General features: G+C 52.0%; 3 protein-coding genes across 5 annotated transcripts in view; 2 read left to right on the top strand and 1 right to left on the bottom strand.

The window, feature by feature from the left end:
* Positions 1–359: 359 nt before the first annotated feature.
* Positions 360–4,687, top strand: LOC102019507 (chromosome unknown open reading frame, human C2orf50). Its single transcript, XM_005404457.2, has 4 exons — positions 360–428; positions 2,287–2,537; positions 3,244–3,280; positions 3,875–4,687. The coding sequence occupies exons 1-4, from the start codon at positions 360–362 to the stop codon at positions 4,367–4,369; spliced, it is 852 nt and encodes a 283-aa protein (XP_005404514.1). The 3' UTR covers positions 4,370–4,687.
* A 984-nt stretch (positions 4,688–5,671) lies between these two features.
* Pqlc3 (PQ loop repeat containing 3) lies at positions 5,672–12,374 on the top strand. Its single transcript, XM_005404424.2, has 7 exons — positions 5,672–5,934; positions 7,643–7,725; positions 7,809–7,878; positions 8,272–8,329; positions 9,331–9,451; positions 10,015–10,056; positions 11,356–12,374. Exons 1-7 carry the CDS (start codon positions 5,792–5,794, stop codon positions 11,445–11,447), a joined length of 609 nt encoding a protein of 202 aa, XP_005404481.1. The 5' UTR covers positions 5,672–5,791; the 3' UTR covers positions 11,448–12,374.
* Positions 12,375–13,138: 764 nt separating this feature from the next.
* The window catches only part of Rock2 (Rho-associated, coiled-coil containing protein kinase 2), a gene marked incomplete at its 5' end in the record, with an annotated part of 116,219 nt that continues 108,368 nt past the window's right edge, over positions 13,139–20,989 (bottom strand). For 2 of the 3 annotated variants that reach the window (XM_013504360.1, XM_013504358.1), the window contains 5 exon segments: positions 13,139–16,156; positions 17,472–17,572; positions 18,599–18,812; positions 18,884–19,145; positions 20,640–20,718. In XM_013504360.1, coding sequence (XP_013359814.1) covers positions 17,485–17,572; positions 18,599–18,812; positions 18,884–19,145; positions 20,640–20,718 — 643 coding nt within the window. 3 annotated transcript variants of the gene reach the window in all.

A 20,989-nucleotide genomic window follows, 5' to 3' on the forward strand; every position in this document is an offset into this window, starting at 1 on the left:
CCAGAGTGTACCACACAGGGAGATCCTCCCTCAAAACACAAAGGAAAGGAAAGGGAGGGCAGAGGAGGGGAGGGAGAGGGGGAAGGGAAGGGGGGAGGGGAGGGCGGGGGAGGGGCAGAGAGGAAGGAAGAAGCCAGCCAAAGCAAAGCAGCACCCCCATGCCCAAGGGCTGCTGGCCCAGCCCCCTCCCAACACCTCGCACACCTATGGGTACACATTTAGTGTCACCCACCTGATCCATGTCCTGGGGGCGCCCTGGGAGCCCCGTCTGCCCAGGCCACTGCCGGGCCTTATCGGACCCCACCGGCTCCTGTCTTGGAGCAGAACTATCGCAGGGATCCGAGTAGGATGGAAAGGTAATGCTGCCCCCTGCTGGCCGAGATGTGAACTGCAGTCACCGGGGACGGCTTCCCACCGTGGCTTCATCTGTACAGATACCGGAGGAAGGCGTGGAGGCGCACGCCTGTATCCCACACTCGGGAAGCTGAGGCACGAGGATCTCACTGAGGTGAAGGCCACCCTGAGCCATACACTGAGGCCCTGTCTCAAAAAACCAACGATGTGGGGCCTTCAAGAGGAAAATTTGGGGCTAGAGATTTAGCTCAGCGACATAGCGCCTGCCTGGCAAGCGCAAGGTCATGAGTTCGATTCCCGGTACGGAAGAGAAAAAAAAAAAAAGGAAAATTTGCATTTCTCGAGGTACAAATAGGAGTGTTCTGTAAGAGGTGCATGAATTATTATTAATGGCAAACCCTGCAAATACAAAATAGAATCCAAATCTCTGGTCACAGAGCTCAAAATTTACAGGTAATAAAACGCGAGGAAATAGACTCAAGTTTATGGCCTGTCCAATATTTACTCCACGGACATCATCTGCAGAAGCACTTGGCCACTGTACGCACAGTGACCCTTACGCACGCCAGAGGGTTCTGTAAAAACGACACTGTAGACAAATCTGCACGCCCATCCGCCAGCGCGAGTCTCAGTCCCCAGGGGCAGCGAGCCACGGAAAGCAGGGTACCTGAGGTTTCCTGTCTTCAGTTGCCCGATCAGCATCCCAAATATACATTTCAGGGTTGGTTTTTGTTTTTAAAGATACTTTGCTTGAATATGTGCACTATGGCTAAAATTTAAAAACAATAAAAAAAAACCCAACCACTTGAAGAAGCTGAGCATCGCTGCCCCACCCGGGAGACTTCACGCGGCTCCAGTGTGGTGAGGGTGTGCTGCGTCCCTGGCTGCGTCCCTGGTCACACCGTCCCCTTGCTGGCGCCTCGTGAAGCTTTAAATTATTATATTAAATTTCTCCCAGATGACGCGTTCTCGTCTCACCTCTGTTTGGCTTCGTGCCACTGCCAGTCTGCGCCCCATGTCCTGTCCTCTCCACATGACTTTCCGGTGCACCTTGTACTGGAATCTGCATATCATCTTGCCATCTAGAAGTATCTGGATGCTTACACAAATGCATTTTAAACACACAAAAAACCAACCATGTGCTTCTTCTTTTTTTTTTTTTGTCTCTTTTTTTTGAGACAGGGTCTCGCTGTGCAGTTCAGGCTGGCCTTGAGCTCACTTTGCAGCCCAGGCTGGTCTCGAACTTGCAACGATTCTCCTGCCTCAGCCTCCTGAGTACTAGGATTATAGGTGTGCACTACCACGCCCGGCAACAATATACTTCTAACTAGAGGCTAGTGTAGGCAATTTAGCGAGAACCTTATAATAATAATAATAATAACAACAGTTAAAGACATCATGTCTCAGTGATCCATGCATACCTGTGTTTATAGCAGCACAACTCATAGTAGCTACATTTTGGAAACAGCTGAGTGGGTAAAGAAAATGTGTTTACACACAATGGAGCACTACTCCGCCATAAAGAAGGATAAATTTGAGTCCTGTGTAGGGAAATAAATGTGCCTGAGACCATATTTTTGTTTGTTTGTTTGTTTTGGTACTGGTAATTGAACTCATGACCTCAGGCTTGCCAGGCAAACGCTGTGCCACTGAGCTACATCCCTGGCCCCGTGAGACCTTAATGTTAAGTAAACCACACAAGCTTAAATACCATATGATTTCTCTTATATGAGAAACCCAGGATATAAATAAAGAGCAAAGTAAAAGGGAGATGATCAGACACAAGGAGACAGATCTTTTGCACCAGGGAAGGGGCCCGGCATCAGAGGGCGGAGGGGCGGGAGCTGAGAGCTCCCCAGGCCGCACGCGTGGCCAGCAGGGGCAGCACTCGGCGGCCACAGAGCTGATGCAGCTGAACCCGCCCGTTCCCAGGGCAACGTCAACACTGCAGCTCCGCTGCAGCCTGGTGGCCCGGCGGCGGCAGAGCTCGGGGCCAGGGGCCCCCCATACGCCTGCAGCACGGGGGACGGACCCACTCCCAGGCTCCTGCGCACCACACCTGCCAGGTTGCCTGCCTCAGTTTCCCCAGCGGCACAGGGGTTGACGCGGGCGGCCCTGGGAGCGCAAGGGGACGAGCTGTGGAGACAGGTGGTGGAGGCTGAGGGGCGCGGGCAGCGGCGCTGGTGAAGTGCTCCCCCAAACTGCAGCCCGACCAGGGGCCCCCCCGGGTGGGAAATCCACGGCCCAGGGACAGAGCCGGAGTGGGGCAGGGTGCAGGACAGAGCCAGCTCTGTGTTTTATTTTGAAACAGGCTCTTGCTAAGTTACCTAGGCTGGGCTCAAACTTGCAAACCTCCTGCCTCAGCCTCCCAGAGCACTGGGATGAGACACACGTCACTCTACCTGGCTAAAAAAATAAACCAATTCCAACAGAAATTAAACTATCAGCACAGCCCGCCCCCACCTCTGCCCGGAGCCGCAGGCCTGCCATGTTACAAAGGCCCCTGCTGTACTGGGTTTCTTCCCAGGCGGCCTCTGGAAATACTCGGAGGCTCGGGGGTGACTGGGCCTCGGGTTTTCCTAGCAGCAGCGTCACCACCTGGAACGGATCACTGGCCACTTCACGATTCTGTTATAAGTGGTTCCAGTTCTGCTCCTGCTGCACTGCGACGCGGCCTTACTTGAGGCGCACAGCGAGAGTCTCAGCGCCTTGGGTGCGGGGGCGCACACCTGCGGTCCTGGCTGAGGCAGGAGGAGCCCAACTTGGAGCCCACTCTCGGTAACTTAGTGACCTGGTGAGATCTTGAGTTCAGTCCCCACTACCGCAAAGTGAACCACGAAAGAAAGCAGGGGTGAGAGTTCACAGGGCCAATGCGCTTTCCCTTTCCAGGACTGAGAGTCGGGCTTTCCTGAAAGACTACGATCCCGTGCTAAGGCAGACGCTGTCGTCCGTCCAGCCTGAGCGCGCCGCTCTTCCCTTCCCTCCGCAGTCGCTCCTTGAGCCTCCTCTTGGCTCCATTGCTGGTGTGTGGATAGCTCTGTTTTAAGCAACTCAGGGTCTGGTGGGGAAGAAAATTTTACACAGAACACAGAAAAATTTCCACCATATTTGTTGATCGTATTGAGATGGAGCAGCTGGGAATGGTCAGCACTTGACACCCGAACATTTCCCTGGCGCACAATGCGTGTGCCAGGCCCCAAGGGAAAACCAGCTTGGGTAAAAACACACCAGGAGTGAATTCCCTGCGTCTGATGGAAGCCCCTCCTGTTTACAGCCAGCCTAGATGCGACACTGGGGGGCTTTCCTAATCTGCGGCACTCGCCGGGTGCGGTGGCGCACACCTGTGACCCCAGCACTTGGGAGGCTGAGGCAGGAGGATTGCCATGAGTTCGAGGGCAGCCTGGGCTACACAGCGAGACCCTGTCTCCAAAACCAACAAAAGAAAGCCAGAGAGGCCACCTGCTCTCAGCCACGTCCCTGGTGTGTGCGAGGCTGTGGCCCAGCTGTCCCCTCTTCTCAGGGCAACAAGAAGGAGCCTGAGCAGCTGCCGGAGCACGGGCCGCGCTTCTCGGACACGGTCCCCGTTGCCAGCAGCCAGGTGGTGGGCAGCAGGCTGGCCACGCCGCTGGGTAGGGCCCTGGTCTGCATGGACTTCGAGTTCGTGGAAGGGACAGCAGGAAGAGGCCGGGGGCTGGGCTGCAGCCTGCCTAGACAGGGGCTTACTCCGCAGGTGGGTGCAGGGGAGGAGGGGATGCAGAGCATCAGTCCAAACCCCGGGCATGTGCCTGGGACCCCAGCATTCAGGAGGCTGAGGCAGGAGGATCGCTGTAAGCTCAAGGCCGGTCTGGGCTGCCTAGTGAAAACAGAACAAAGCAACAAGAACTCCCCTGGAACTGAGCAGCTGCTCCCTCCTTCGCCCTCCCCTCAGAAATGCTCCGGAGAGAAGGAAACCAGCAGGGGGCACGGTGGCTGCTTTTCCTTGGACCCTTGCCTGGGTTTTGTTCGAAGCAGCTGAACCTCAGCTTATACCCCATCCCCTGAGGAACTGCGTTTTCGGGACCCATGGGTGTGGAGACACAGCATGGAGAAGTTAGTGGTAAGCCTAAGCCCACATAGCCGGCAGATGGCGGAGCTGGGCTACGAACTCTGGTTCAATGGCCCCCGGAGCCTCAGGCTCAGGCAGAGGCCCAGACCCGAGGCAGCCAAGGGCCAGACCTTGACCTTAGCTCAGGCAGCTGAGCTGTGACTATAGGGGTTCCGTTTAAAAAAATCGAACTCTCTTTTTTGGATGGCACCGGGAATTGAACCCAGGGCCTTTGCACTGAGCTCCATCCCCAACTCTTTTTTGAGACAGGATCTTTCTAAGTTACTAGGTAGCCCAGGCTGTGCTGGAATTTGGGATCCTCCTGCCTCAGCCTCAGAATGCTGGGATGAGGGGCTTGGGCTGGGCTCCTCTCCAGGGTCTTGGGCCCCTAAGATGCCAGGGACCATGCCACCCCACTCCAGCTCCAGGGCAACCTGTCTGGGGCTGGGCTGACCTGGGCTGCAGCTGCAGGCTGGGAGGGGACCTGGCCTGCGTGTCCTGTGACCAGAGTGGCTGCGAGATCCCTCCTGTGACCTCCTCCAACAAGACGCCTCTGCCCTGCCCTTCCGGTCCACACCAGAGCCAGGGAACCCCGACCCAGGACCTGTGCAGGATGGGGCACCAGCTTTGCGCAGCTTTGGGCCCAAGGGGGCGGAGTGACGCCACTAATCCCAGTCCTCCAGGAGGCTGAAGCAGGAGGATCACATGTTCCAGGTCAGCCTCGAGTTTAGCGACACCCTGTGTCAAAATTAATATACCTACCAGTTCCACACAAGGAATGTGAACATTATTTACTGCAAACATGTGCTAATAAAAAATTAAAAACAATACAAGGGGCTTGAGATGTATCTCAATGCAGAGGTTCAATCCATCGTTTCCTACCCCTCGTCCCAACAGAATGGTTTCCTACCCCTCCGCGAAGGGCTCCCGTCTGCCCGCTAATCGCCCTCCCCGGGAGCCTACAGCAGGATCCGACCTCGCACAATCTGAGGCACGCGGAGAAGCGGCTCAGCGGCGAGCAGAACTGGGCGGGGCGGGACCGCTGGGGGGGCGGGGCGCGGTGAAGGTGGGCGGAGCTACCCCAGGGAATGGGCGGGACGAGTCGGATGCTGGCGAATAGGGTGAGCAGAGCTAATACGAGAGGCGGGTGGACGGGCTGGGGGCGGGGCCAGGGAAAGGGGAAGGAACTAGTCAGGGGGCGGGGCAAATGGGGGCGGGATAGATCTGAAGTAGGCAAATAGGCGAGCGAAGCGGCCGCGGGGCGCGGCGCCTGCAGTGGCCCGGGCCGTGGGCGCGGCGCTGCGCGTGGGAAGGCGGAAGGAGTCCGCGCGGGCCGCACCCGGTCGGCTTGCCATGGAGGCCGCGCTGCTGTGGTTCTGCAACTGGAGCACGCTGGCTGTGTGCGCCGCGCTCAAGCTGCCGCAGATCCGCGCCCAGCTGGCGGCGCGCAGCGCGCGGGGCGTCAGCCTCCCGAGCTTGCTGCTGGAGCTGGCGGGGTGAGCTCCCCGGCGGCCGGGGGAAACAAGGTCCCCCAGGGCGGGGCGGCCTCGGGAGCTGGGCCGAGGGCGCTTCCGGGCCTCGTCCACCGCGTGCACTGCTCCGTGATGTCCGTCCGAAGACGGGGAGGTCGGGCGGAGTCTGGACTCTTGCCTTTGTGGACACATTTTTTACTTTGAGACAGTTGCCCAGGCCTGGGCTCGAACTTATGATCCTCTTGCCTCAGCCTCCAGAGTGCTGGGATCGCAGGTGTGCGCCACCACCCCGAGACAAGTGCACCTCCAGCCTCACCTTGTCTCTAAACCCACCCCGCACTCTAAACCTCTTTTCCGGCCTGATTCCCTCACCGGCGGTAAGGGGAGAGGTTGGACTTTGATCTAAGAGCCCGGTTTCGGGCTCGGACAATGGAGAGATCTTGGGAGAGGAGACCGGAGAAGAGACTGCTGCAGGTGTGGGCTGACCCGCCGGAAATCCGGCTGGGAGCCCCTACTCGGAACCTAAGAACAGGAACACAACAGGGCAGGTGGCTCAGGGCTGTCATCCCAACACTCCGGGAGGCTGAAGCAGAAGCATCGCAAGTTTCTCTAAGTTTGAGCTCACTCTGGGCAGTTTAGCAACTTAACAAGACTCAGTCACAAAATTAAAAAAACCTGGGAGCTGAGCTCAGTGTAAAGGCCAGGGCAGGGGTGGAAGCGGCCACAGCGACTGGCGGGTGGGCGGGGCAGGCTGGGGGAGGGCGTGGGGAGCGGGGCGTGGCGTTGGCCCGCGTCCCCGACGGACTGGTGAGAATCCGAATCTGCGGTTTGCAGCGTGAGCGGGGTTGGGAGCCCTCGCCGGCCCAGCTGCTCTACCTGCTTCCACAGCGGCCACTCTGCCCCGTGGGTTAGGGCCACCTCTGCTGTCACGCAGTCCCCAAGTCCAGGTGGCAGCCGATAGGCAGCACTTGATCCTAGCCCCGTGGGGTCGGGTGAGAGCGGCCCCTCCGGGCCCTCTCCGTCCCTTCTTCACCCACAGCCGCAGGCGAGCGGGACCCTGGCTGCCTGCCTGCCCGAGTGCGGGCTTCACCCTCACCTGAACTGCCCCCTCCCTTTCCTGGTCCTGACGGCCGGCCCGGCTGTGGTGGGGTGGGACACAGAAGGCTCCCTGCTGGCCTGGGGACCTCTGTGACCCGGATCTGAGCAAAGTCACTCTAAAAACCCGTGCCTGAAGACTGGGTCACCTGCTGCATGGGCCCGGGCCTAAAGAACCCAGGAGGTGCCTGTGACCCAGGGCTAGCAAACTATACCTGCAGCCATGTGAATGTTTATTATTGTTTGCAGGACATAATGATTACATACAGTACGTGCCCATAATTTTTATTATTTGTGAGACAAGTTCTCACTAAATTGCCCAGGCTGGGCTCAAATTTGAGATTCTTCTGCCTCAGCCTTCTGGAGTGCTAGGATGACAAGTGTGGGCCACCACACCCCACCTGGCTAGCAGATGACCATTTTGAGAGATGGTCATGGTGAGTCATGGGCTTTGCACGTAGCACGACACCCAGCAGCTAGTGGATGTACCCCAAAGGTGCAGGTCACTGATGTGACATTTCATCTGATTTGTTCCAAGGCTTCCTCCTGGACCCTGGGCTCCAGGACTTGGCAGAGGTGCCAGCCTTGGGGCTGGCTGGCTGCAGCTGGGCTGATGGTGTGTCCTCTCTGTTCCCAGGTTCCTGGTCTTCCTCCGCTACCAGTGTTACTACGGCAGCCCAGTGCTCACCTACCTGGAGTACCCCATCCTCATTGTGCAAGGTAGCTGTCCTTGCTTTGCACCCCGCATCCCTGGCTGTGCCCTGGGGCTCCCCTTCGTCCTCTCACCGCAGCCTTTCTTCCAGATGTTGTCCTCCTGCTCTGTGTCTTTCATTTTAATGGGGACATGAAACAGGCTGCACCGTACCTGGCTGTGTATCCTTTTAACACTGAGAATCTGAGTGGGATTAGAGGGGCCAGGCCAGGTGGCTCAGTGGTAGAGCCCATGGGTCAGGCCTGGGTTCCATCCCCAGCCCAGCAGAAAGAAAAAGGAAAAAAAAAAAAAAAAAACCAGGCATGGTGGTACATGCCTGTAATCCCAGCACTCAGGAGGCTGAGGCAGGAGGAGCACTGAGAGTTCGGGGCCAGCCTGGGCTACGTAGTGAGACCCTGTCTCAAGAAAACAAAAACAAACCAAAAGTCAATGAAGCATCCCCAGTTCTTCCATTGGCTCATCTGTCACCCTTGTGGTCCGGGTTCTTCTGCAGAGGCTGTAGCGGGTGGCAGGGCTGCCAGTGACCCTCGGCTGTGTCCTTAGCCTTGGGTGAGATTTGTGTCCTCCTGGTTCATCCTCGGGCTGCACAAGGGGGTTGTCGACCTGGCCATGGTAAGTGACGAGCCCCTCTGTGCGCACGGCCCCTCCTCACCCCGCCTGCCCTTGACTTTAGATCTGGCAACTGAGCCACATCCCCATCCCTTTTCCATCTGTTATTTTGAGAGAGAATCTTGCTAAGTTGCTCAGGGTGGGCTTAAAGTTGGGGCTTTAAGCCCTGCAACTTTAAGCCCTGCCTCAGCCTCCCAGACTGCCGGAATTATGGACTTCTCCAACGGCAAGTGTCCCTCCCCCCACACCCGCCCACTTCGCTTTCCTGGCGGCAGCAGTCCGGAACAGCCGCTCCACCCTCCCTTCTCCTCACCCCACCCGCCCCTGTGCCTTTTACGTCCTGTTCTTAGACTCCCCAAGGCCAGAAGAGGGGCTTGGGCCCAGCCCTGACCGCTCTCTCACCACCCAGCTGCCCTGGCTTAGCACAACCTGAGTTCCCGGCGTCTCCAGCCCACCCCGCCCTCCGCGGCTCCCCTGGGAGCTCCGTTCTGAAGGTGGCGGCAGGGCACACGCGGGGCTGCAGGACTCATGGGCAGGAGCCTGAGGTTCTGGTGCTGTGCCCTCAGCACTGAGCCCCGTCGGTCGGGTCGGGCAGCCTGAGTCCCTCCGGACTCAGAAGCCTGGTAACCTGGGCTGTACTTTTGGGGACAGAGCTGTGGGTAGCCAAGACTGATGCAGCACAGGATCCCTCCTGCTTCCCGTGGGATTGGTGGGCTGGAAGAAACCTCTCACAGTGACATTTTAGCCCCCACCAAACAGGTTTCAGTCTCACCTGGCCTGAAAACTTGGCTTAATAAAGCAATGTGAATAGCAGGGTGTGGTGGCACACACCTGTAACCCCAGCATGCAGGAGGCCGAGGCAGGAGGATTGCCAAGAGTTGGAGGCCAGCCTGGGCTACAGAGACCAGACCCTGTCTCTAAAGCAAAACCGAACAGCACTCTGACTATCTGCTGCTTTTTGGCTTTGTAACTAATGGGCTCGTGGCTTTCTTGTTTGCAAACAGAACTTGTGCACGTTGGTCAGCGCGGCCAGCAAACTGGCCCAGCTCCAGTACCTGTGGAAGGCGCAGGACTCGGGTGCCGCCAGTGCACTCACCTGGGGTCTCTCTGCCTACACCTCTGCAGGTGAGGATGCACCCTGGCTGGTGGCCTCAGCCACTCTGTCTCCCTGGAAGCCAGTGAACTTGGTGTCTAAGCATTTCTGCCCCTTGGGCTTTTAGTATTCTGCAAGTAGCTACTCAGCTAGAACCTGCTAACGAAGAGTGTCTGTATTTACAAGGTGGAGTCAGCTGGACATGGTGGTTATTCACGGCTGTAATCCCAGCACTAGGGAGGCTGAGGCAGGAGGATCGCCATGAGTTTGATGTAGCCTGGGCTACATAATGAGCTCAAGGGTACCCTGAACTACACAGCAAGACCCTATCTCAAAAAACAGAAACAAAAGCAGTTTTCAATTAGTGGGGGCCTTTCATGAGGCTACTAGCTCGTGTGCAAATGAGATTTAATGGCTGCTTTTTGAGGTTGGGATGTGAGTCTCCAGGTGGCTGTGAATTACAAGACCGCCTCGTGTTGTGACCCACACACACCTTTCAGGAACTGTCCACACACCGCAGTGTAAGAAAGGATACTGGCTAAACACCAACTTGTCTGTGAAGCAAGTTACTTATGCTGTTACTTTCCTTTTTCAGCAAGAATAATAACAACTTTCATGACCACTGGTGATCTGACAGGTAAGCAATGCTTTTCCTCGCCTTTCTGGTGGGCATGGCAGTGGCTGGGCCTCCTTAAGTGGGAACATTTTAGGGTTAGTAGGTTGACTCGCCTGGCTGTGATTAGAGACTAGAGGAAACGGCCAGGTCTGCACTGACACCAAGTGTGAGGCTCTCCTTGATTGACTTTGTTTTGTTTTGTTTTTTGTTTTTTTCTGGACCGGGAATCGAACTCACGACCTCGCGCTTGCCAGGCAGGCGCTGTGCCGCTGAGCTAAATCCCCAGCCCCTAGGCTCTCCTTGAAAGACCTGCAATAGAGTAACACGAGTGGATTCCCACCCTGGGGAGGTTCACTCGCTTCAGCAGGGAAAATAGTGGTCTCCAACTCACTGTGTAGCCCAGGCTGGCCTTGAACTTGCAGTGATCCTCCTGCCTCAGCCTCCCTAGTGTTGCAATCACAGGTACACAGCACCACACCTGGCTGAGCTTTTTCAACTCTCAAATGGAGAGCGCTCTATGAACCCTCAGAAGAGGGTTAGGTTAGAGACAGCCCCGTTTTTGTCTGATTCAGTGAAGATCAGAAAGTGTCCTCAGCATGCAGTTCCTGGCAGGAAGCTATTTACTGAGAAATGCAGCCTCAGAACGGGAGCCACCTCTGCTAGGTTGTCCCAGAGGCTCTTACTGGGCCCAAATACAGTATTTTCTGCCGGCTGTGACTATAGGATTAAAGTGGGCCTATCAAAGCATAAACTCTGCTGCAGTGGAGAACAGGAAAAGTAATGGCCTGGGTCTGCCTGCTCTGCAGCACTAATGTCACACCGAACCCACATGGAAAGCCAGATCGGGAATGTTCGGTGTGATCCGTGTGCCCCGTGCCGCTGCCCCTGGGAAGTGAGCAGTGTATGAGGATGAGCTTCAAAAGCGGGGTAGCTGCAGGGTTAGCTTCAGTTTCACATCCTTATTTGCACCACTTTCCCAAGGGTCTCTGACGGACAGCTGTTCCTGGTTACTCCGTTAAGAAACAGGCTCAGACAGCGGCCTGTTCTTCAGATGGACCCTAACAGGCGCTTACACTGCTGTCCACAAGTGGGTGCAGGGACTGTAGGAAGTGTGAAGTGTCCGGGTCAGAGCCAGCACTCAGTGGAGGAACGTTCCTCAGGAAGTCAGGCCAGTGTAGGACGATCGCTTCTAGAGAACAGTTGACCTGTACTTTGGGGTTCCTGGGGCGCTGGAGGTGAGGCTTTCTTTGGACTTGTGTTTACACGGGAGGAACTTTCCACCCAGAAGGAAAGGTCTTAACAGTCTCCTCTCTGTTGCAGTTCTCACGCGTTTTGTGATCATGCTGGCCTTAAACATCTGGGTGACAGGGACAGTGCTGCGCTACAGGAAGCCCAGTTCCAAGGCCGAATGAGAGCTGCATCGCTGTGCCCCAGGAAAGACGGGGTGACTGAGCAGAGGAAGCAGTGCCACAGCTAGGCCAAGGGCTCCTGCAAAGCTAGTCACCCATTCCAGAAACTCGAAGCCAGAGGTTTTGTGGGTGTGCAAGAGCCCCTTAAACGTGGGTTGTAAATGCCACTTTCTGTCCCCACCCCCACTCCTTGGAGTCTTGCAGAGCTCAGAAACGCAGCTTTCGCAGTGTCACGGTGCCCACGGACCCTTCCCTTTGAGCTCTGCAGCCTCGAGGTGTTTTAAGTCTCCCCATGATTCTGATGGAACAGGACAGTCAGAAGCAGAGCTGTGGCCAGCGGGTAGGGCTCACTCTGGGGACCGTATGGGCCAGGCAGGGGGCAGAGGTGGGGATCAGTCCTGGGTCCGAGATGCACACCAAGTGTCCTTGACTCCTGCACACCTTGCAAGGCTCTGAGTAACGGCTGCTAAACGCTGTTATTCTCTTACTATTTTGTTAGGAAATTCTGTTTTCATAAAAAATGTCCAAAGGGGAAAAAAAAGGAATTCCTAATGCAGGTACTGTAGGAAACAACTGCTCACCACAGGGTGAGTGCATCTCTAACAACCTTCCTCAGGCAAAGAGCCGCGCATGAGGGCATCCATCACCTGCGCAGCTGCCGTCATTGGGATTTGGTGCCAAATCCCAGCTTTAGCTCTTGAGAATATATGGGTTCTACCCTCAGCATAGTATCTCACTCTAAACATGATGCCAAGGCTCTTGCGCATTGAACTTTAACATTTAGCTCACTTCTACATTTGAACTACATTTGAACATGTCTGGTTTCTCGGGGTAAAGTAAACTTCCATAGTTTGAATTCTGAATCTTGCGGCTATCATTATTTTAAACTGTAATGTATATTTCTCAATAAACTGGTTAATTCTTTTAGAACTAGTGCTTGGGACAAACGGGAAGAGAAATGCAGTACCTAAAAATAAATTACTCCTTTTTATGTAGTTATTTCGATCATAGCTTTTAAAAAATCCAAGTTCGTTTTTTCTCATAAGTACTTAGAATATATCCACTAATATAAAGACTGTGATATTTATCCCAACAAATGTTTTACGTAGCTGTACTGTACACTTTAGGAACACACTTACTTAGGGGAGGAGTTTCTGATTTTCCCTTTGGGCATTTCAAATGCAATGCTGTGTTCTCCCCTCGTGACACCACCTATAGCTATGGCAGAAACCCTTGCGGTCTGAGTCTGCCTGGTCCTAGAAACCAGGCCTGGCCTCCTGTACCATCCTTGCTGACTCCAGTGGCATTTTTAGGTCTGTGACCTTTAGGTGCCCAGGGGACACAGGCTCCTGGCTGAAACTCACTTTATAGTTCTGCCTGAGCTATGTAACAGGACAGGAAGTCAGAACCCTAGAGTCGTAGTCACAAAACTCTAACCCATCTTACTTTGTTTTGGTTTTTTGAGGCAGGGCCTCACAGTGTAGTTCAGGCTGGTCTTGAACTCACTATGATGCCCAGGCTGGCCTCAAACTCAGCAATCTCCTGCCTCAGCCTCCCAAGTGCTGGGATCACAGAAGTGTACTATCACACCTGGCTATCTATCCCATCATTTCTTTCAGAGAAGACACATTTTTTGGTAAACTTGCAAAAGTTGCAGCATTCTAGGTCTATTTCACAGGAAAAGTATAAAAATATTTATATCTTAATTTCTTTTATTGAACTTTTTGTATAAAAAGCAGGCATAAAATACAATTACATTACTACAAAGATGCAATGAAATTTTAAAAAAAGAAAAATCAATGTAGGGTGATTTTTGTTTGGGGGACAGCTGATCAAATACTAATGATCTCAACCATGCAGTTTGTAACTTACACAATTCCAAATAAAAGGTTGGGGACAGGGTCAAGACCAGGCGCTGGGCACGCAGCCAGCACTGTCACACAGTCCCTCCTTCAAAGTGCTTTAGGTCTGATGGGACCAGCGCTGGGGATGCCCTCGCTGCCATCAGCAGTGGCGTCTAGGCCAGGAAACCCCGACTGCCTCGCTCTTGCTCCTGCTCGCGCCTGGTGGAGACAGGAAACTCACAGCATCTCCCAGGAGGCTTCGAGGGCCTGGGTTTCTCTCACCCTCTGAATCCCATCAGAAGGTTAAGGAGGGCAGCAGAACTCCTTCTACTATAGTTTGGCAAGCTGGAGTGTTTCTGCTTAGGGTCTAGAGATAAACCGATACCACGTAGGTCTTTCAAGGCCAGGTTCATGCAAAACCAGCACAGGTTAGTTTAGAGCACTAACCTTTAACTTAGGGTCATCAGCACAGCGATCCATTAGAGCATTTTAAACTTTCAGATAAATTTTATTTTCTTAAAAAACATCTTGCTTCTAGACAGCATGTTTTAAAAAATACTTTAAAAATTCATTATACATTAACTTTCAACAGTAATACCGGCACTAGTTTTCCTTCTCCTTCTGTCTTGCTATCCCCACGAAAGTAAAAAGCCAACCGAGAAAACCCCAGGATTCACTATTTCTGAGTTCCAACAGGAGGTATTCATGGCTTGGAGAATCAGGTGTGGGAGTATAAACATTGGTCTTATAAATATCTGTTTTGAAGTCTCGGGGCCTAAGGAAGAAAACTGGCACGAAAGTGGGCTGCTTCATATTGGGGGGCAGGGGGCAGCGCTGGCTCGGGTCGGGACTCTGTCAGCGCTCCCGCAGTGGACAGACCCCTGTGACCTTCCGTCAGACCGTGTGCGGAGCGTCCTCACCCCTCAGTGTCTTTCCCTCACCCTTCACATTAGTTTTCCTTGTACAGTTGTATCACACCGCGATTCTCCTTCATATATATCTACAGCTATATATCTATATATATAGCTGTAGATATATATAGATATCAATATATCATTCAAAATTTAAACTTTTGCCTGTTTTACTCAAATACTTCAATTATGTGTAAACTTGAAATTATTTCACCTTAATAAAGTTTATTAAAAATATATATATATATATATATACTCTCCAATTCAGAATAATAGGATATAACCTCCCATAGTGTAACAAAATCTTTATATAAAATATTAATTCAGTCTCCTTTTAAACAACTCTAATGAATGGAAACATCTCTTCTATATAAATTTTATATATTTTTCATTTTTTAATCTTACTTAAAAAAAAAAAAAAGCCAGCCCACTGTGCTGGCCCTGTGCAGGGCCATGTCCCCAAGAGGACGCACTGGCCCTGGGAGGGCCGGGCAGTGCTGCTGCCCACAGTGGCATCAGCGTGGGGTGTGAGCTCAGCCGCATGAAGCACCTCCTCTCTCCTCCACTGAAACACTGGGGCTGCGGCTCAGCAGCAGACCTGGCTCCGCATGGACACGGTGCGCTGAGGCAAGCCTGCGTGACGTTCCACCCCGACACTGGTCACTGCGGCCCCATGTGGCACGAGTCAGACCTATCTGGCTGTCCTGCAGGAACCCCCTAGCCACATTTGAAAGGTAAAAGTCAAGGCCAGTGCCCCTGGGCAGCTTCTCCCAAGTTCCCTGACCCAATACTGAAATATTGCCATACACAGTTGTGTGTTTGAGGATCACATTTAAATATTTAAAATATATCTACAGTATACCTTGTTTTTCTTTATATTTGATACAAGTTTTGAATCTTGAGTGTGAAAATGTAAAAATAGACATATATGTCTTTACCAGAAATAAAAACACAGGCAGGGCAGTGGGCAAATTCAAGCAGAGCAGACACTGCACAATCAGGGCTGGTACGGAGCCGGCACGAGGCTGGGGGGGACCAGGCAGACATGGGGGCAGTCCCCACACCTGTTGTACTGTTTCTAAGACAATCCATGAAAAACACCGTGTTACACCATCAAAACAGGCTGACACTGATTTACCATGTACACAAGTTTTCATCCACAATGCCAGTTTGCACCCTAAGAGCTGGTAAACACTTGTACTTTTTTTCTTAAATACAGAAAAGGGTTGAAACTTGGAAAAGAAATTAAATTAAGGCATCCAAAGTGGGTAAAGTGGCCTATCATGAAACATGAGACAGAAGAGGCCAAGCTCTGGTTACAGCGATGCTTAGCACGCGCATGCAGCTTCTACTGGTGCGTGAGGAGAGCAACTCTGGCGCCATGGCTTTCCACAGTCACAGCGAGAACTCAAGTGTGGGATCAGAGCAGCGGATGGAGAAGTGACCCAGGAGTCTACAGACCCTCTTGCCACGTCCCAGCTCTCCCGGAGGACAGTATCTCGCCGTCACTCACAGAGGGTACAGCGTCACTGTAGTGCGGTCCACGCCCAGACCCTTCCGCCCAGTGTGCTGCTGAGGTCACTTCTGGACGTGAGAGATGCCTTCCTGCGCTTGAGCTCCCCTCCACGCAAGTGCAATGTAGTGTGAGCGACGCGAGGGAGCGTCATAGAGCAAGTGAGGAAGAGCTGCGGGTGGCGCCCTGCTCCAGGAGCCCGTCAGCGCCCTCTCCACTTGTTCCAAAAGGAGCTCAGAAACTGCTTTGAGATCTGTAACTTATATCACAGGAAAAAGGGGTGTGGTGTATGTGTGTGTCTGTGTGTGTGTGTGTGTGTGTGTGTGTCTGTGTCCCTCGGGAAAATACAGCTTTTTACTAAGTTCCAGGCCATCACATTTCAGTCTTGTTTTACCTGGAAGAACACCGTTGCCTTGGATGACTGCTTTCATAGAAGGCAATTAGCTGGAAAGAAAGAGAAGGCAAAGTCAGCTGAACAGTGATGTCAAAGCATTAACTCCTTGGAGAAGCAGCTGGTTCATACTACTGAACTATACAGTCTTCTAACTACTGCATTTCTAACATCTAACTCATGCATAAGCATTTTAATCACAGTATTTTTCTCTTTTTAAGGTACATGCAATTAACTGTATTCTTTCTCGGTACAACAGTGGACTTTTTTGTTTTTTCTTCTGAGACAGGGTCTCAGTAAGCAGCTCAGACTGCCCTTGAACTCCCAGTGATCCTCCTGCCTTAGCCTCCTGAATGCTGGGCTGACAGGCGTGCACCACCATGCCCAGCAACAGTGGGCTTTGGAAGCCCCATCCTGGCTGATACTGCATACAAATCTCAGTGCAGGTAACAAGCTCTAGGGTTAAAAGCACACCACAGAGCAGCAACATATTCAGAGCTTGATTTGAGGTGCAGCTGCCAGCTGAGACTTTTTTCTTAAATACAGAAAAGGGTTGAAACTTTGAAAAAAAATCTAAAAACTAAATGAAGGCATCCAAAGGGGGCAAAGCTGCCTGTCACGAAGCAATGGGAAACACACTTCGGCAGCAAATATCCGTAAAGACACTCCATGAAAACCGTCTGTGAACAGATCCCACTCTTTCACGATGTAAATGTGTCCACACAACATGCTTGGGTCAGGACAGATGCTCCCACGATGCCCAGGCAACAGGGTGGGCCAGGAGTGCCACGCTCAAGCCTCCTTTAGTCACTATAAACCAAACGGTTCTGCACTGTCCACAAGCACAGGGCTTCTCACAGCACAGCACCCTCATTTTTCAGCAAGGCTAACATTCGGTTCTTGCAAACACTTCACCACATCACAAAGAAAGCAAGTCAGAAGGAGCTCTTTCACAGCACTCAACAGACTCATTGGCTTTTGGGGTTTCAATTCTTGCAAGCTAGAGGAGAGGAGGCAGAGGAAGGAGCCCATGCTATGTTCACAAACTGCAGTACACACAGGAGCATCAAGGTTTTACACTTCTCAGAGTATTTTGTTGCTTCTACATTTATCATTGTTAAGATAAAAAATTTCAATTTCAACTGTATTGCAAGTTTATAGCCAATAAAGAATCTGAACATAGCATTTCACTTTGATACCTGACATGGAAATTTCAGTTAGAAACTTTTCTGGAAACTACATTTTAAATGTATGTTATTAAAAAAAAGTTATAAAGTTTCAAATCTAATAAATAATGAAAGCTCTATGGCAAACCACATGCGCTACACAGAAGTACCAAAACAACTCATTTTTTACTTTTTCATTTACCCCATCTCTTTCTTCAGAAATCAAAAACATCGTCATCATCATCATCACCATCAACATCATCAAAGGACCAATCCAAGTCCTTAAATGCCAAGTCAAGCAATCTGTAACAGGAGGTTCGCAAATTTATACTCCACACCCTTGGAAGCTGCAGCTGAGGCCGGGACCCAGCAATCCCCCTGGAGGTGCTGCCAGCCTCCTCCTTTCCTCCACAGTGCTGCCGATACTGGGGATGCTAAGCTGGAAGTACGGTGGGAAGCTGCCCTATCCTGCAAGTGTGCATTCCGATGTCAATAAAGCATGCGTGACGTCAGCCAGGCACTGAGGCGAGAGTGAACCTGTGACCGTGGGTGTGTACACATTCCTGTGGAGACCTCGCATGCACTAGGACAGTGCCCTGAACCCTGGAAGGGGAGTTCGGGGAACAGGAGCTAAGTCCTGCCTGTCCCAGCAGGAGCCAAGCTGCCGTGGGTCACAGCAGCTGTGTTAACTGGGAAAAGCCAGGTAGGGGAGGCCAGAGAAGAGGCGGTGCTGCACCTCACTGGGCTTGGACATGGGGTATAACCCAGTCTGTCCTCTGTAAGAGCACAATTGCCTTCACCTTTTCAGATGCAAGAGGAATGTGGGCTCCGTGACCACTGTGTCCCTGGGCCCTAGGCTCATGTGTATGGTCTGCACAACGCTCTTGATGCCTGGACAAGGTAGGATGGGGCTGCAGGGAGGGCAGGTGTTTCCTCTGGCACCAGCTAAGAGCAGACACACTGACAGAGTGGCTGGCGGGTGACTGACTGCCTTAGACACAGACAGACCACCCGGCTTCTCTCCTGAGACGTGTGTGCTCAGGACAATCTCTGAAAAACACACCGACCCTGATCCAATCACTCATCCGCTAGCACCGCTCCATCGCCCAGTGTGTACTGAGGATCTGGGCCTAACATAACTTTCCATGGTGTTAGGCCAGAAGATAGAAGCTGGCCCCAGCCCTGTGGTAACTGTCAGCTTGTGCACACCAGATAGTTTCTCATATTTAGTGTTCTGTGGATCACGAAGACACCCAGGGAAACTCTAGCTAGGGAAAGCTGTGGTAGGAGCGGCACAGTTTCTATAGCCACCCGGGTTTCTAGCCTCACCTGGGCTTGTTGGGTGCAAGCTGCCGGCTGGGCCGCCGCAGGGACTGGTTCTGCGGGATCTTCATGGAGGTGCGGGGCGAGGAGCGCGCAAAGGGGTCAGGAGCAGGGGGCTTCTTGGGGATCTTCTTCACCAAGCGGCTCACCCACTTCTGCTGCTCCTCTGTGGAGTTGGCCAGGAGCAGTAGGTTCTTGGCCGTGGAGATGTCGTAGTACACTGTGAAGGACACGCGGCTGCATCAGCACCTGGGCACTGGCAGCACCGCAGCCGAGTGGGAGGCCACTCACCTTTGCATGGTGCGACGATCTCCTCCTTCCTGTCCAAGTGGTCTTTGTGACATTTGATGTGGCAGCGGCGGCACTCTAGAGCAGGAGGGGGCTTGAACATGTGCCACAGTGGCTTCATGCAGGCCTCGCAGTTGGTTGGGAAGTGGTACAGGGTGGGGATAAATTCGTGCCCTTTGTGGCAGATATAATTTGATTTCTCTCCCACTGGCTCCACCGGAAACTCCTGTTCCTTCTTGCTTTCTCCTTCATTGGCATACAGGATCTATAAAACCAAAAAGAAAAATTGATGTCTAGCCTAAATTTTATGTACTTACACTTCCAACAGTGTGCATGCAGTGAAAATGAGCCTCAGCTACCTGGGAGAAGAAATTCCTGAGGGGAGAGTCACTAGACAGCCGCTGTCGCACTGCACAGCCTCTGCTCATCAGGGGTACCACACACCTGGCAGCCAACGGGGAACCCTACTTTCAGCTGTCCCGCAGCAGCTCCCCTGGGTAGGCCTATTCAGTACAGCCATCCAAGGGACGCCCAGGTTCAACCTAGAGCACTGCTTTCCCCAAACCACACAGTAGCAATGCAAAACCAATCACTTGGAAAAACATGACAGTTTATTCACTGGTGTTTTAGACTTCCTGACAATAGGCTAGGGTATAGCTCTATGCTTGCCTAGCACACTTGAAGCTCAGGGTCCCAGCCTCAGCAGGGGAGGAAGGTGGTGCTAACATACGCTACTTAAAAACAAAAAGCTGGTCAGGCATGGTGGCACACCGGTAATCCCAGCACTCTGGGAGACTCAGGCAGCAGGATCCTGAGTTAAAGCCCAGCTTGGGTGATTCAGTAAGACCTGTCTCAAGAAAGAGGCTGGGATGGGGGCCTGGGGATATGGTTCAGTGTGAAGGCCTTGGGTTCAATCCTTGATGCTTTAAAAACAAACAACTCATCAAACTGGGTCATAGCTATATGTATCCTATACATGCAGCCTTCTCCCAAGAGATGTGTTTAGAGAAGGAGGGGGAGAGGAGGAGGAAAGGATGGTAGCCTATTCCGAATAAACAGCTGCAGCACCAGAAAATGGGTAAGCCAGGCTCAGTGGCTTTCATATAGAAACAGCTCAATAACTAATGTTGGTGTGAATAATTTTAAAGTAGAAGTAGCAAAGAGAAGAATTTGGCTTTATTTTTATTTTGTTTGGTACTAGGGATTCAATGCAGGGCCTTCACATTGGGCTACCTACTAGGCCTTTTTTTTATGTTTTATTTTGAGATAGGGTCTTCCTAAGTTGCCCAGGTTGGGGACTTGAGCTTGTGATCCTCCTGCCTCAGCCTCCCAGAGTGCTGGGATTATAGATGTGTATAACCACACTTGGCTGGCTTCATGTTTAAACAGAAAATAGGCTACCAGGTATGAAATTCAACTTCATAAGTGACATTTTCAACTTGTAGAGAGCTAAACCTAAAACTAAAAACAGAACAAAGTTCATGTTTAAAAAAAAAAAAAAAAAAAAAAAATCACAGTCAACCTGCAAAGAAGAACAAAAGGCCAGAACCATGATAGAAACACACTATAGGCTTTCACAAGTAAAGTTACACAGAGAGTAATGAAGATGTTCCCAAACAGAACAAGCATGGACGTGCTGAAAGAACAAGCCATTGCTCAATGGCCCGAGAGACAAAGGTGAGCTGAAGGTCAATGGGGAAAGGAGTGTGCTGGGGCGGACCATAGGAAACTGCAAGAGCGGAAAGGCAAAACTGCTCACCTGGAATATCCTTGGAATTTCTTTAGCATCTGCTCTATAGACATCCGTCTGAGTAACTGGTCGGACATGAAACAACTTGCTATAAAAAAATTCATAAAGGAAGGAAGTATTACCAAAGGATCATATTACATTAGTTAATCTATGCTTGTGTCAAAGTTAAACCTGACCACTTTGACCAGTGTCAGAAACTCACAGAATATCTTCCTGTATTAATTTAATTGTGAAGATTTTCCAGACATTTTCAATAAGTTTTCCAATTAACTTCACAAAATATATTTAAGATCCTTGAAATAAAGATGACTGAGATAATTTTATATCCAACTTTCATCTGTCTGAAGGAAATTTTAAGA

This window comes from Chinchilla lanigera, unplaced genomic scaffold (genome assembly GCF_000276665.1).
Source record: "Chinchilla lanigera isolate Chin_1 unplaced genomic scaffold, ChiLan1.0 scaffold00086, whole genome shotgun sequence".
Classification (NCBI taxonomy): Eukaryota; Metazoa; Chordata; class Mammalia; order Rodentia; family Chinchillidae; genus Chinchilla; species Chinchilla lanigera.